This window comes from Elephantulus edwardii, unplaced genomic scaffold (genome assembly GCF_000299155.1).
Source record: "Elephantulus edwardii isolate Elephantulus edwardi_28Jun2011 unplaced genomic scaffold, EleEdw1.0 scaffold00148, whole genome shotgun sequence".
NCBI classification, from domain to species: Eukaryota; Metazoa; Chordata; class Mammalia; order Macroscelidea; family Macroscelididae; genus Elephantulus; species Elephantulus edwardii.
This window is the reverse complement of record NW_006399898.1, coordinates 6,561,202-6,576,771: the sequence shown is the minus strand read 5'-3', so window position 1 is coordinate 6,576,771 and position 15,570 is coordinate 6,561,202. Positions and strand designations below refer to the sequence as shown.

Here is a 15,570-nt window from a genome sequence, read left to right as displayed (position 1 = left end):
AACTGGGAGGAGGGTAGAGAGAATAGTGCAACAATGAATGAATGGAAACCCAAAATCTCTGTAAATGTTTACGAAAATTAATAAAATATAGAAAGAAAAAAAAAGAAAGCATGAAGCTAAAAAACCAGACTGGAGGGCACATGCTGTGTGATCGCACTGGGGGAAGTTCCGGAACAGGCGAGCGTGTGCGGGCAGCGAGCAGAGTTACTGGGCAAGGGGGCTGGATGAGTGGTAAAGGCTGCACGACATTCAACGCACTGAACTGTGTGCTTCACAGACACTTAAATGGCAAGTGCTGTTGTGCACCTTCGAGTGAGAACGGACTCAAGAGCTGGCCGCCCAGCGAGCTTCCAGAGGCTGTAAAGTTCGAGGAGGAGACCACCCAGCTGTCGACCACGGAGCAGCTGGTGCGTTTGAATCTCAAGCCAGCCTCAAGGCCGGCAGCTCACCTCCTGACCCTAAGCCACCAGAGCTCCCTAACATGGCAAATACTGGGGATGTATTTTACCAAAGTAAAGAGCAGGACAGGAATCCCACGCCAGAGGCCATGGAAGAGAGCAGACAGCACAAAGCCACAGGCAGGCGCCCCGGTCCTCCCGGGACAGAACCAGCCCGGTCACTTACTGCTGCTGCTTCATCCTCTGCTGCGACCGGAAGCTGAAGGCCTTCCTGCTCTCCACCATTTTCCGGAACTGCTGCCGTAGCCTCCGGAGCTCCACGTCGACCAGCTTCTCTCTGGCCTTCTCTGAAAGGGGCTGGACTTCTTCCGAGTCCTTTCTCCTGCGTGTCTTTGGTTGAGGGAGACAGAGAGCAGTGAGCAAACAGTGCCGGGGCATGTGTGAGGAAGTGGAAAGCCACCCTGAGTGATGCCCACTGCTTATCCCCCCAAGTCCATCCCCACGGAGGGCAACCCCGTCGGGCAGTGTACAAGGGCCCCACCACGTGTCCAAAGCTGTAGAAACAGACAAAGCCAAGCCGCCTGACCTCTCTTCAGTCAAGGGACAGCTGAAGTCAGACCACTGACTTTTTGGTTTGCAACTCAATGCTAAATCCACTGTGCCACCAGCCCCCCCAAAACTGCTACTTTGTCAAGTGGAAAAACCTACACAGGGTTAGCCCAGCAGATGGAAACTGGACCCGTACTGCAGTGCAGACGCAGCCCTGCTGTGGTGGGTGAGGGAGGCCTCTCTGGAATCTCCGGTTCCAGTCCTGACTCTGCCCCTGTTAGCTTTGTGACTTTGGGTAAGTCCCTGAGTCTCGAGCCCCTCATCTATAAAATGGGCCTGCAGAGACACGCGGCGAGGAGGAAATGAGGTGACCTGTGTAACAAGCTCTGCTTACTGTCGGCATCTTGAGGAAGTCGCGCTCTCCTCTGCTCAAAGCCGGGAAGTGCTTCTTTCTCTCTGCAAATGCCCTGTCCACATACGGGCCAAAGGGTGAGCCTGTGTGACCGCCTCCCTGCCCACTCTCCACAGGCCCGCCTCCTCCCTCAGCCCGGCATGCCAGGGGGACCTAGCAGATGGCTGCCTGCCTGGGGGAAAAAGCCATGTCTGCCGGAAGCCATGCCTCTCCTGATTTATTATTAGGAGCTGGGCAGATGGTTCTGGAATGCCAGTTATCCTCTGCTCCTTGAGTCCCCAAGGAGGTGGGATAAGATGACTTCAGGGTGGCATGGACCCTTCTGGGGTTCAAGTGAAATTTGTTCGGTTCCTGCCAGGTGGCTCCCCCACTGAGAGTCAGTGGTCCCCAGGGGCATTTCTATAATAGCACCCCTGGAGCCATCCTGCCAGTGAACAGTCAGAAGAGACCCACTGCACCCCAACTCCCAGACTCCAAGCCTGGATCCTTTCCCTTTTGTTTTCAGTTTTCTCTTGGAATAGGGCTGGATTCTTAACGCAGAAATGTCAAGCTTTGCCACTGACAGGCCCTTCGTGCTGGAGGCCACGGGATCTGAGTGGAAACCTCTCCTCGTTTAACTAGCCGTGGGCTTCAGTTCTCAACAGCTGCTCCCTCACCGGGGGGAGAACCAGGAGCCCCTTCCCAGGGCGCTGAGCGCGCACAGCACCAGCACTGTGCCTAACGCTGGCAGTGTTTTGGAAATAGTAGCTGTGCGTGTTGTTTTCACATCTATTCTGACGCACAGCGACCCTACAGTGGGTAACGTCATGATAAAACTGTATGTTAAAAAAAGAGAGTGTCTTATCATGATGCCGCCTGTGGGAAACTCTGTCGTGTAGGGCTGTTGTGAATTAGAACTGAATTGACGTGGGGCCTTTTAAATGTGCTATAAGGAGTAATGACATCAGTTTCAAGACTAAGGTGTGCCTGACCCAAGCCATGGTATTTTTTTTATTATTATTATTTTTGTGTGTACCGTCAAATCAGATCTGACTGGTACAGGAGGAGATTGTCCCTCCTTCCCCGGCAGAGCATCTGGTGGATTCGAACCATGCGCCTCTGGGATTGTAGTTGCAGCTCCTTGCCACCAGGCCACCAGAGCCTTCCTAGCCATGGTATTTTCAATTGCTTCCTTGCCTAGTGGAAAGAAGTTGCACAGCTATCCCAAAGGCAGGCACTGGGATCCACCACAAACAGACAGCAATCTTCTGAGCGATTTGTAGCCTCTGGAAACTCGCTGGAGTTCCCAACTATGAGTCAGGTGCAACTGGACGGCACATAACAATGACAACAATATGCATCTGAAAGTTGGACAATGAAAAAGAAGACCGGAGAACAGATCCCTTTGACTTGTGCTGTTGGCAGAGTATGAACTTCCAGAAGAACAAACGAATCTGTCTTGGAGGAAACACCACTAGGGTGGGTGGTCCTTGGAGGAGAGGCCGGTGAAACTTCATGTCAAACACTGTGGGCGTGTGGTCAGAAGGGGCCTTGGAAAGGACAATGGGAAAGGTAGAAGTCAGTGAAAGAGAGGAAGACCCTCAGGGGGCTGGATTAACACAGGACTCTAACAATGGATTTGGCCATGATGATGGGCAGGGTAGGACAAGGGTCCTCTCCACCTTTCCAGGGTCACCGTGAGTCACAGTCCAGCGGACAGCACCTGACCACAAAGCTTTCTGGAAACAGACTGCCACATCTATCTCAAACTACCAACCTTCCAGCCAGCAGCCGGGGCCTTAACCACCGAGCCACAGTGGTTGATACATGACTTAGTCCACGTGGTCAAACTTTCCTGTACTGGGCACTTCAGACGTTTGAGGGACCCTAGTACTCTCGCTCCGCGGCATTTCCTTAGGGAAGCCACGCCCCCTCATCACTGAAGCTTTGTATTGGCGTTTGTGACTCTGGATGGGCCAATCAGAATTCCTGATCCCTTAGCTAATCTGCATAATGCCAACCCACTGATTCTCAGATTCTACCAGCTCTGGCCTAATGACTAGTGGAACTGAACCCTCAACATTGACGAGAGATTGGGGGTTTGCAACTTCTAAATTTATGTGGATGAGGCAACAGTGGCTGGTAGCCATCTCGCCTCCTCATGGAGCCTGAGAATAAAGCAGAGCAGATAAATATGGAAAAACCTTGAAGACACCAGCCGAATCCTAGATCAAGCCAAGCCTGAAGGTCCATTTGCCTTGTGTCCAGTTACATGAATCATTATATTCTCTTAAAGCAACCTAACATAAGGTTTCTATCACTTGCAATCACATGACTTCTCGAGTCGACAAGCCCAGAGCTCAGGTCAGAGATGTCAGCCAAACGCCTCCCTCTTTCTCGAGCCCCTGTTCATAACGGAACAGCAAGGGCACACGGCACACGGGGTAAGTGAGCGACTTGTCCTCCCTTGGAGATCATTTTTACAGTCTAACATCTAATTCGCTGGAAACAGGGAGACTTCCTGTGATGCTGGATTTTCCCAGAAAAGCCTGACCAGAGAAGGGTCCTGCAGGAGGCCCTCGGGTGGTGGCAGCGGCAAGAGTTATAAAGTGCCAGAGTCAGCTGGGAGGTTGAAGGTGAGAAGTCAAAAGTCCCATCAGCCAGCGCAGGGCCACCTCCAGGTCTTGGTGTCCCTCCACCAGGGCCCCACGGCTGAGAACCCTAACTGGAACAGACGGCCCACCTCGGTCCTCTGACCGGCTGCTGGATCCAAACTGCCAACCTTTCCATTAGCAGCCAATGGCCACATTCACTAGGCCACCAGGGATCTTGCAGTTGGGGTGCCCAGATGGTGCAACTCAGTGGTAAATTGGGAAGATTGCTTAGGGCAAAGGAGCAGTGCAGAAACACACCCCAGCACCCCCACACCATTCGTCAAGAAGGTGTAGGGATCCTGACGCACAGAAGCAACAGGCCCTCCCTCTCGTTGCTCCCGTCCAGCATCGTCTTCTTTTCCTCTGACCCTCTACTTGACCCAGCGTGATGTCCTTCTTCCCACGCACCGTCTCCGGAAGGTATTCTGCAGACCGTGGTCTATCTGTTCAACGTTCCTTGCAAACTCCACAGTCCAGAGGCCTCAGTTCTTCTTCAGTATTCTCACCCATCGGCCAACTTTCACATGCATATGAGCCTACTGACAAAACCAGGACTTCGGCCCAGCGATTGCAATGTAATTAAGAAAAAAAAACTAACTGAGATTGCTCGGGGCGAAATGTGAAGTTGGTCGGATTTCTTACACTCGAAGGGCGCAGGGCCGGGGCCTGCCGGCAGGGGGCGCTGTGGGGCAACCCGCGGGGCTCACTCAGCAGGCTCGGCCCGCAGGCGCGCCAGGCGGCTGAGCTCCTGGGGCTGCTCACCTGCGAGAGCCCCTGAACCCCGTGTTCTCGAACCCCGAATGCACCTCTGTGACGCGCACAGACGAGGCATTCTCTGCTGGAGTTCCGAGGTGACGAAGGCGTCTGGAAGGGGGAGACTGCAGACGCATGTATGTCTTTGGGGACCCTGAGTACCTCGTTTCTCACCCTTTAACTCAACATCTCCCCTCACTGCCTCCCTCACCCATTCCCAGGCTCACCCCGCACAGGCACCCCGTTCTTACGTCTCAGCTCACGTGCACCCAGCCTTCCCCCCACAGCCAAGCTGGCACCCAGCCTTCCCCCGACAGCCGAGCTGAATGCAGAGAGAAGAAAGGAGAGGGGGGCTGAAAGAGGGGGGAAAGAAAAAAAAAGAGGGGGGAAAGAGAGAGAAGGGGGAAAGGGTGGAGAGAGGTGTCACTTGGGCAGCAGGAGGCAGTCCCATCATTCTGGGACTTGACTTTGGTGGCTTAAAGAGGAGGTGTTTTTCATACAAAGGACCCCTAAGCGGTCTGGGGCTACAATGGGGGAAACTGGCAGCTCAGGCCTGGAGGGACAGTTTTCTAGAGTAGGACACCCATGGGAAATCACACTTTTCCTACTGAATGCCTGATTAAATTGAGGGTCAGGGTGCTGAGGGCCGCCCCCCACTCCCCTGAGGCTCGGCTCTGTGGAGGAGCTGTGTTGTAGGTCCTTCTCCGTGTCAGGGGAGGTGACACCCAGCACCCTGGCTTTGACCAGGGAAGCACGTCCCTGTGGAGGCTGGCAGCCTTCTTGCCGCCATGAAGGAGGCTGGAGGGAGAGCCAGGCCTTATGCGACATGTCCAAGAGTGAGCTGGGCCACTCGTCAGAATCAAATACATTAGTATTTCTGCAAGGAAAACACAGGAATATTCATGGCAGGCAGGAAAGAGAAAGATATGGGCAGCATCCTATCAGGAGGTCCTTCCAAATGAGTCTCACAAAGGGGGGCTATTACCACCACCCCAAGGAGGGTCAGCAAAAAACAGGATGACCCTCAAGGAGGCGGATGGCCACTGTGGCTGTGCACACGGGCTCGAGCAGTGCGGCTGGTGCGGGGCCGGCGCGTCTCAGCCTGTTGTACAGAGCTGTGCTGTGGAGAAGGTGCAGCCAGGTGCTCCCTGGAGGTGAGGATCTGGAAACTGCCTCTGACATCTGCCTGGAAAGCGGGGAGGGTCCGTGACGGAGGGGAGAACACTCAACAAGATGGGCTGGCAGAGCTGGAATAACTGTGGGTCCGAGTGTCAGAGATAAAGCCAATGCCCAGGACAGGGCAGCGTCCAGGGACACGCTTCACAGGGTCACTGGGACTCACAGTCGGCTCGACAGCACTTAACAACAGCAGTAACAAGCAGCAGCGTGATGGTGCAGTGGCAGAACCCGACTGCTAACCAGAGGGTCATCGGTTCTAACCTCGCAGCCGCTCGCTGGTGGAAGACGTGGCAGTCTGCTTCTCCAAGAGTCACGGCCTTGGACACCTCGAGGACAGATCGACGCTGTCTTACAGGGTCGCTGGGAGATGGAAACGACTGGAAAGCAGTGGATGTTACTAGCCCATTTTACAGATGAAGAAAATGAAGTTCTGAGGAATAGAGTGACTTTTGCAAGATCACGCAACTAGAAATGGGGACGGCGGGAATAGAACCCAGGGCTGGCGGTTCCTCCAGCCCCTGCTTCTCCACTCACAGCTCCAAACACAGCAGCCCAGCTGGGAGCTGCGTGGCTCCACCCTGCAGATATTTAAAGGGACGCACTCAGCTCCATACATAGCCTGGTGACTCACATTTCAAGTGTCAATGACGGCAAAATGATTAAGTACAATTAAATTCAGGCAAAAATAGACGTTCCTCAGAAGGATTTAGGCTCTCTGCCTTTCTGGATGCAGCCCTCGGCAGCCCCCAAGCAGAGAAGTACAAGGCTTTTTTTGTCAGCCCATGCCACAATCGGTTCAGCTGTAAGGGACCATCAGCTCCATCAGTGGGGCTCCGAGCGGGTGAGGTGTCAGCCCTGCCACAGTGCTGAGCTACCGGTGAGAAATGCTGGTGACGGGGGACTCTACAGAACACGGGCGGAACTCAGAGCCACGAGGCACAGGAGCTGGGCACTGGAAGGAGACCCCGGACGCTGGTTGGTCCAAGTGACTCTTCAGCTTCAAACATCACAAACATACTCGGATGAAATGATGGTCCTCGTTTTCTTTTTCTCCCAGCACTTGCTCCCCTTTCCTGGTTGCTGTTGATGCTATCTGTGGCCCTCAAGTCAGTTCCGACTCCACTGCCCAAGCGGTGATCCCACGTGACCGAGTACAACCGCCCCACAATGGGTGTGTTTGCACCACCATGGATCCTGCCTGTTGTTACGTGCTGTCGTGTCAGACCTGGACACTTGTATAACTTCCATCGTTTCTCATGTTCACAGAGTTTCCGGAGGCAAAGCTCTTTCAGAAGTGGATGCCACTCCTGCTTCCAAGCTTGTTTCATTCGCGGAGCTCCACCAAACACTGTCCACCGTGGGTAATCATTATTGTATTTGACACAGCAGTGTCACTGTTTAGCATCACAGCAACCACGAGTTAGCGCTGTACAGCAATGCACAGACCAGTGCTATGCCGCTTAGAAGATTGTCTGACAAAAAAACAATTAAAACCAGGCCTGAGGGCCGCAGATTACAATCACCCACCTTTCTATCTAGTAGGCTAACAGAGCTCTATGACTCACAGCAATTCTACAAACAAGAGATGTAACGCTCGCACCATCCCATGCCACCCTCACTCTGCGTTTTCGGTCCTACCTAGCGGACCCCAATTTGTTCTGTAACCATCTCTCCCCCTTTCAGCCAAAGTGACATACTTTGCAGCTGGATCTTTCTAAATCTTAGCCAATCAGAGTCAGCACACCTGCTCACCAAGGACCGAGTAAGAATGGAAGTCAGCTAGTGTGTGCGTGGAAATCCGTCTAGAGCAATGGAGCCAGAGATGGATAGACCAATAGATCACACCATGCCTGAAACCTGTACGTTTTATACTGTTGGTTAGATACGTGAATACGTTATCTTGAAAACTAGAGTCTACCCAAAGGCACTTGGAAAGAAAAGCATGGCTCTCAACTCTGACAGAACGATCCTTTGAAAACCTTCTGCACCAGAGCTGTCCCTCAGGAGACGTCGCAGAAAGGCGAAGAAGCAGGAGTGTGGTCATAATGTGGGGTCTGCAGTCAGGGCCCTACAACAAGCTCTGTGAACTTTCCCGCAAGCCAACAATCAGACAGAACTGAGCAGGTACCCCAGTCTGCTCTGACACACAGAATCACCCTAAGTCAGGACTCAATGGCAACTGAGTATTATAGTTTGGAACTGGGAAGAGGGAACTATTTCTTCTTCCAAACCGCCCACTTTGGGTATTTTCTGCTAGGACAGCACAACCACAGCTTCCGTCCAGATGGCCCCTGGCTTGTCCTGGGCCTCAGCCCCCTAGTTCCTTCCTCCCCCGTGTCTCTCATGAAAGTGGTGATGGCTGACCTCTCTAGTGTCCTGGCGTCTCACTGTCCCTTCTCTGTTCCCTTAATTCTGTCCTGCAAAGCCTCTTCTTTACAGCTTCCTGGCCCGCTGGAGTCCCGTTCCTTCTGGAGCCCAGCCTGTCACTCCCTCTCCCTCCTGCCCTGGGCCTGTCACGTGGCCTTCCTGCTCCATGCCGGTGCTGCAGAGACCTTGCCCTTGCAAGGCTGCAGGGAGCCTGCTGGGAGTGCAACCAGCATTCGTTTCAAGTGGGCACCAGGAGCTGTGCCAAACGGTCCCCTCTCCTTGGGAAAGGAAATACGTGGGAGGACCTTGTCTCTAGCTGCACTGTCTGTCGGGGGCACGTGCCGCTGGGTAAGACTGTGAGCAGGGAGGGCCCAGGAGCCGGCAGGGCGGCAGGGCGAGGACACCAGACTATACAGGCAAAATCATCACAGGAGGCGCTGGTGAACAAATGGCTGCCCATCTGGGAGAAGCCGGGCCTGGTGCCCTAAACAACACGCCCACCAGGTCCCTTGGCAAGGTCATCTCTGCCTGGTCTTCTCTTCAGCAGACATTGAAGAGGCATGTGGCGGGCGATGCTCTGGGCCTCTCCGTATCTACTCTCCTCCTTCTGTCCTTTTCCTACTTTTATTGGAGATGATAAATACTCAGTTTTAACAACTACAATTCCCACCTCCCTGTGCACGAGAGAATGGCTAGCCACGTGACTTGGCTCTGGTCTGAGAGACAGGCAGGGGCTGTGCAGTGAGCCCTGCTTTCCTGCCTGGTACCTGAGTCCCTTTACTAACTGTGCAAACAGCTGTCAGTATCTGTACATGTTGTTGCAATAGTATGGCACGTGGCCAGCCCTTGGCAGTTCACACCTGCCCCGTGGCTCTGCAGGAGAAAAGGTCGGGTCATTGGAAGACTGTGGTCTGTACTAGAAAAGGAGGGACAATCTCCTCCTGTACCAGTCAGATCTGATTTGACGGTACACTCACACAAAAATAATAAAACAAAAATAAAATAAAAGTTGAAAAAAAAAAAAAGAATCCCAACCCAAGCTCTCTGCTTCCAAGCGCCGATGGCCAGCATTAAAGGCCACCTACCAGCCAGGACAAGGGCCCGATGTGGCAGTCACAGCCTGTGGCTAGGTGAGTCACTCTCCAGGTTTGGTTTTTCCAGAATGTTCCTGATCTAACTTTCCTGCATTGTTCCCTGGAAAGTGGGGTACAGCCAGTCTCCTGGGAGGGTTTGGAGTTAGAGCTAGGTGCAAACCCCAGCTTAGCTATTCCTTGGCCAAACAGTGAAGGGCAGGCAGCCTCATCACATTTCTCAGCCTCAGCTGCCTTATCTGTGAAATGGGACTATTGAGGTTTCACTCCATGGGCGTGCCCAGAGTCCCAGGGCCTTGTGCTTCAAGTTGTCCCTGCTGTTTTTACCTCAGTCCAAACTTCACTTCTATCCCCTCCGCTTCCCACCAGCCTGCCCTCCCCACCCTAACCCTGTACCCTGCTGACCTTGGAAGAACCCTCCCTTCGGGGAATCAATCAAAATCAGAGCCTTGAAAAGCCTGCAGATCCCTTAAGACCCAGCCAGCTTAGCAGCCCAGGCAATTAAAAGAAGCTTTCAGGTTTAAACTTCCAGCAAATCAGATCTGTGACAAGAAAAATTCCAGAGAGGCATTCCCTCTCGGAACAAGCAGTCAAGCAAGATCAGGAAGGAGACCTTCGGAAGGCAGGGCAGAGGATGCAGGGAACTGAGACTCACAGGGAGGAATCTGGAGGAGCGTCTGATACAAATTCATCCCGTTTAACAGGATGATTAAAAAAAAAATCCAAACTCCAAACCCTACTGAGTGTCCCACAAAGCTGTTTTCAACTGTCCCTGGGGGTCCACTTATGGAGAGGTGCAAGTTGGGAGTACATGCATTTGAGCCAGGCTCTCAGAATCAAGGTCCAAGGTCACCAGAGGAGAAGTTCCCCCAAATGCAAGCAGGTACTGAACACCTCGCCGAGACTGACACAGAAAACCCAGTGCCGTCCAGTAGGAACCGACTCAGAGCTGACCCCCTGGGTTTTCAGAGACACCGATCCAGCCAGATGGTCCTTCTTTCTCCCGAGAAGCCCGGTGGTGAATCCGAAGTACCGGGAGGCACCGCCTGCGGTTAGAAGCACAACTCCCTAGAGTTAAGCAAACAGATCTCCCTCGACAATGTCAAGGTCATGGGCCAAAAGGCTGACGGATTTTTCCACATTAAAAGAGAGGGAAAAAAATAAAAAGCACTTTAAAGCCCTCTGTGCTCTTTTTAAACTTTTTTTTTTACTATTTTAATGTTAAAAGTATTATTGTTTTGACCTCCTGTCCTCTTTAACTGGGCCCTGGATTTTCTTTTTTTCTATTGAGCCCTCCTGGCTCATCTTAGGAGAATTCCAAAGGCCACTCTAACTCCCGGACTGTCTCCATGTTATTAGTGTTGTCAATGACCTGTATCCCCACTCAGCTCACCTGCCCAGTCTAGCTGTCTGTCCCCTCCCCACCAGATGTCAAAGGCAAGTGCTACTAAATCTACGCAGGAGACAGACTATGTCTCAAAGGAGACACGTACATGGGACACGTGTAATTAAAACAAGCGCTTTAGCAGAAGCGTATTTATCCTTGCCGTGTGTCATGCCCCATCCTACCCTCTTTTCTGCATGAATCGGAGCTCAGCCATAGCTCCTAACATGACATGCGCGATTAAGCCCCTTACCGTCTGTGCTGTTTAATTCTTTTCTTACTGCTGCTGTTGAACCACTAAGCAAAGTGCATGACTCGCTCCTCTGTGACTCAGAACAGGCCAGCCTGGACTTTGCCCATGAAGAATGGTTAATGCCCCCTTTGGGTTGTCTTGGGCTGCAAGTAAAAGAGCGCCCAAGTAAACAGAAATAAAGTCATAAACTCACTGCAGCCAGGGCACTCTGACGCGTGGCCAGCCTGAAGCACAGAGCGGAACGGTCTCAGAGAACCCAAGGCTGTAAGTCGTCATGGGGGAGACCACCTCCTATTTCTCCCATGGAGTGGCCGATAGGCTTGCTGCACCAAAATTATAAAGGTTCACTAATTATATAACAAGCTACTTAGCAAGACGTGGCTCAGGGCTCAGCGATTTCGTTAAGGACTCACATTCTCCTCTTCTTGATATGTTGACTTCTCACTGTCCTAAGAAGGCTGCCGCTGCTCCAGACATTGTGTCACATAACCACCTCCAACAGAAATGGGGAAGAAGGGACATCCCCTCACATATTTATTTTAATTCAGAAAGAAAACTCCTCAAGGAACAGACTTCTTTTGTCTCACTGGCCAGAACTGCCCACTTTCCCTCTCTAAATCAGTCTCTGCCATCCAATACCCACATAACAAAAGAATTCCTTCAACTCAAGGCAAACCCATGTCACCGAGTTGGATTCCTCCTCTTGGCGACCCTTAGTGGGTTTTTTTACAAGAGGCGACTTCTTTTTCTCCTAGAGCAGCTGGTAGATTGGAATCACTGACCTTTCTGCAAGCAGCTGAACACATAACACATCAAGCCTCCTTCAACCTCCTTTAGCAAGGACAAAAAGGAGAATAAATGTTAGTAAGGTCTGCCGGTCTGTGCCAGATATCACCCTATTGCTCCTTCTAGGGTCTCATGTCTCAGACCCAGAAAGAAAGGCAGGGCCATTGATCTGAGACCCATGACAGACATTACTAGTCAATGCCAGCACTGCTCCCCACTGGACAGGAATGTGCTTTCACGAGCTGTTTCAGCAATGGCTCGGTACCATCCTGACGAAAACATTCGAATTAGAACCTGTGATTAAACGGGGTTCCCGCCCTGGCCTCTGGCCCCTGACCCACTGCTATGGTGTAGTGACCGCCTGGTCAGAGCGACTCTGGAGGGCGGAAGCGTTCCCAAGGCTGCAGATCTTCAGGACAGACTGGCCCAGCTCTCATCCACGGAGAGGCTGGTGCTAGAACTACTGGCCTTGCCGTTAGTGACCTTCAGTCCCACTCAAGCTGGCCCCCAGGTAACCTCCCTTGAATATGCCAACCTTATCGTAATTGGTCACTGAAACCTCTGGCCCACTGACCATCTTAACACACCCCAGGTGGCATGACCAGATGTGGGAGGGTCACTGTTCTGGGATGTTCTCTCCCTCTCTCTGCCCCTCCCTTTCTTGTTCACACTGCTCTCTCTCTCCCCCCCTTCTTTCTCCCTCCCTCTCCTCCCTCTCTCTCTCTTTCCCTCTTTCTCTCTCTCTCCCTCTCTCTCTTCCCTCTTCCTTCTCTCTCTCCCTCCCTCTCTCTCCCCCTTCCCTTCTCTCTCTTTCCCTCTTTCTCCCTCCTTCTCTCCCTCTCCCTCTCTCTCCCCCTTTCCTCTCTCTCTCCCTCTCTCTGTTCCCTTTTCCTTCTCTCTCTCCCTCCCTCTCTGTTCCTCTTTCTCTCCCTCTCTCTCCCTCACTTTCTCTCTCTCCTCCCTCCCTTTCTCTTCCCCACCAATTCTGTCTCTCTCTAATAGCAGCAGGAAGGATAGAAATTCTTAGGACACCCCAACACACATGATCAGAAAGGAAGCATCTGAAAAGCTCAGAAGCAAAAAGGGACAGTAAAGAAGGCTGGAGAAGAGAAAGATGAAGAAGACTCGGGAAGAGTGTCGTTAGAGTGAGGGGATCGTGACCCATCATGGGGCAGAACGTGTGTGAACTGGTGAAGAGGAAACCTAGTTACCTGTAAACTCGCGATCAAATCACCGCAGAATGTTTACAACCCAAACCTCTACGGATCACAGCAACCCAGTCGTCCCAACCATGGCGCGGCCAGTGTTTCCTTCCCTCAGAGGGGACAGCGTGAGACAGGGTCACTTAGCAGTTCGCGGTTACGGCAGCTCTGGGCAACCAGTGGTGTTGTTGTTGTTGTTGTTGTTGTTAGGGGCTGTCACGCGGGCCAGTCACAGCGACCCTAGGAACAACGGATCTGAACCCTGTCCTACCCTCTGCCCTCATCCCCAGCTCTGACACACTTGAGTCCATGTCCACGGTCTTATGTGTGGGTCCCTCCGACAAGCGTCTTCCTATCTTAAGGTGCCCCTTCCCAGCCTGATATCCTTCTCCACGGACTGGCCCCTCCTCACAAGACGCCTGAAGTACGTGAGATGAAGCCTTGTCATCCCTGCTTCCAAGGAGCACGTGGACAAAAAAAGGCCAGAAGAGCTGTGGGAGGGTATCAAGAATATCATCCAGGAAGAATGCAAAAGGTCTTTACAAAGACAGAAGGAAGAAAAGACAGGGTGGATGTCGGAAGAGACTCTTGCAGTAAAGCGCCGAGAAGCCAAAGCAAAGGAAAGAAACCTGGGAAGTTAAGGGGCTGAGCAGATTTAAAAGATTTCTTACCACCAGACCAATGATTCTGTCTTACTTAGACTGACAATCAACCCTTGTGGTATCAGCAGTCAGGAGATAAGACGACAGATTGCTTGGGACAAGTTCGTGGCCACTGACCTCTCCAAATTACTGAAGAGCAGTATGTCAGTTTGAAGACTAAGGTGTCCCTGATTCAGGCCGAAGTCTTTTCCATTATTTGCTGGGCATCTGAAGGCTGGACTATGAATAAGACTAACAGAAGAACTGATGTCTCTGAATCGTGGTGTTGGGGAAGAGTCCTGAATATCCCACGGATGTCCAAGAGAAGGGACAGATGGATACTGGAAAAGGTGCAGCCGGGGCGTGATCCTTGGAGGCAAGGATGACAAAGTTTGATCTCACCGACTTTGGACACGTTGCTAGGAGAGGCTATTTCTTGGAGAAGGTCATCATACTTGGAAAGGTGGAGGGTCAGTGAGAGAGGGGAAGATTCCCAACGAGACGTACTGGACAATGACTACAGAAATGGATTCAAGTGTAGCAGAGCCGGTGAGAACGTGCAGGTTAGGACAGCGTTCAGGTCTGTTGTTCACAGGGTTGCTATGAGTTGTACTCAACTTGATGGCACCTAACAACAACAGACAATTTCATCTGTAAAATAGAGCCAACAATACCCATGGGGTGGATTGTTATAATAAAATATAAGCTTGCCAAAAGAGAGCTTGGACAGAAACAGTACTCACCGAATGAATGAGTGACAGTTCCCCTCCTTTCATCACATGACCAAGGGTGATCTCATCTACCACCCCAGAAATTTCAGACGCAGGCCCTGAGACAGCCTCTCAACAGCCAGATAGATGCTTGTGTGGGTGGGAGAGCAAGCTGTCAGTCAGAGGACCCTGGGGCCAGTGGTGACCTAGTTGGCCACAAAAACACAGGAGAAAGGACATAAACAAGCGAAGACAGCCCCTTAAAATGACACAGTGACAACAGCCTGGGGGCCACACAATGTCTCCCAGGGCAGAGGGACAAGCCAGAAGCATCTTTGTCTCTCAACTCCAGCCTCCACAGACTGCCCAGTAAGGCCAGGGTAAAAGCCCACCCCGCTAAGCCCTTCCCTGCCCCCCCCATGTCAGTATCACTGGGGTCTTGTTGCCGTTAGGGGTCATCAAGTCAAGCAGAACTCATAGTGACCCATGAACAGCAGAGAAACCCTGTCCTGACCTGTGCCGTCCTCATCACCCCTCACACACTTGAGTCCACTGCTGCAGTCACTGTACCAATCCATCCCATCGGGGGTCTTCTCTTTCACTGACCCTCCACCTTTCCGAGCATGATGGCCCTCTCGAAATGACCTCTCCTAACAACATGTCCAAAGTAAGTGCAATGAATCTTTCTCATCTTTGCCTCCAAGGAGTCCTCTGGCTGCACCTTCTCCAAGACATGTGTCTGTTCTCTCGGCAGCCCATGGGATATTCAGTACTCTGCTCCAACACCACAGCTCAAAGGCATCAACTCTGGCCTGAATCATGCACACCTTAGTCTTCAAACTGACATCATTGCTCTTTGGTAGTTTGGAGAGGTCTCTGACAAGAGACTTTCCCAATGCAATACATCTCCTGACTGCCGGCAGCTGAGGGTGTTGATTGTGCTTTCTAGTAAGATGAAATCACTGACAATTTCAACCTTTTCTCCATCTATCACGATGTTGATTACACTGGGGTAGTGGTAAGAACTTCAGTCTTCTTAATGTCGAGATTAAATCCATATTATGAGGGGAGCTCTGGTGGCCTAGTGGCAAGAAACTGCAACTACAATCCCAGAGGTGCACAGTTCGAATCCACCAGATGCTCTGCCGGGGAAGGAGGGTCAATCTCCTCCTGTACCAGTCAGATCTGATTTGACGGTACACGCACACAAAA

The 15,570-nt window shown here is 52.0% G+C and overlaps 1 protein-coding gene across 1 annotated transcript in view; it reads right to left on the bottom strand.

The window, feature by feature from the left end:
- CCDC63 (coiled-coil domain containing 63) overlaps positions 1–15,570 on the bottom strand; it is a 107,423-nt gene that overhangs the window by 42,062 nt on the left and 49,791 nt on the right. Inside the window, exons 2-6 of the mRNA XM_006894719.1 lie at positions 5,805–5,931; positions 4,957–5,098; positions 4,755–4,856; positions 1,342–1,414; positions 625–788 (exon numbers count right to left, since the gene is read on the bottom strand). Coding sequence (XP_006894781.1) covers positions 625–788; positions 1,342–1,414; positions 4,755–4,856; positions 4,957–5,098; positions 5,805–5,931 — 608 coding nt within the window. The remainder of the gene's footprint in view (positions 1–624; positions 789–1,341; positions 1,415–4,754; positions 4,857–4,956; positions 5,099–5,804; positions 5,932–15,570) is intronic.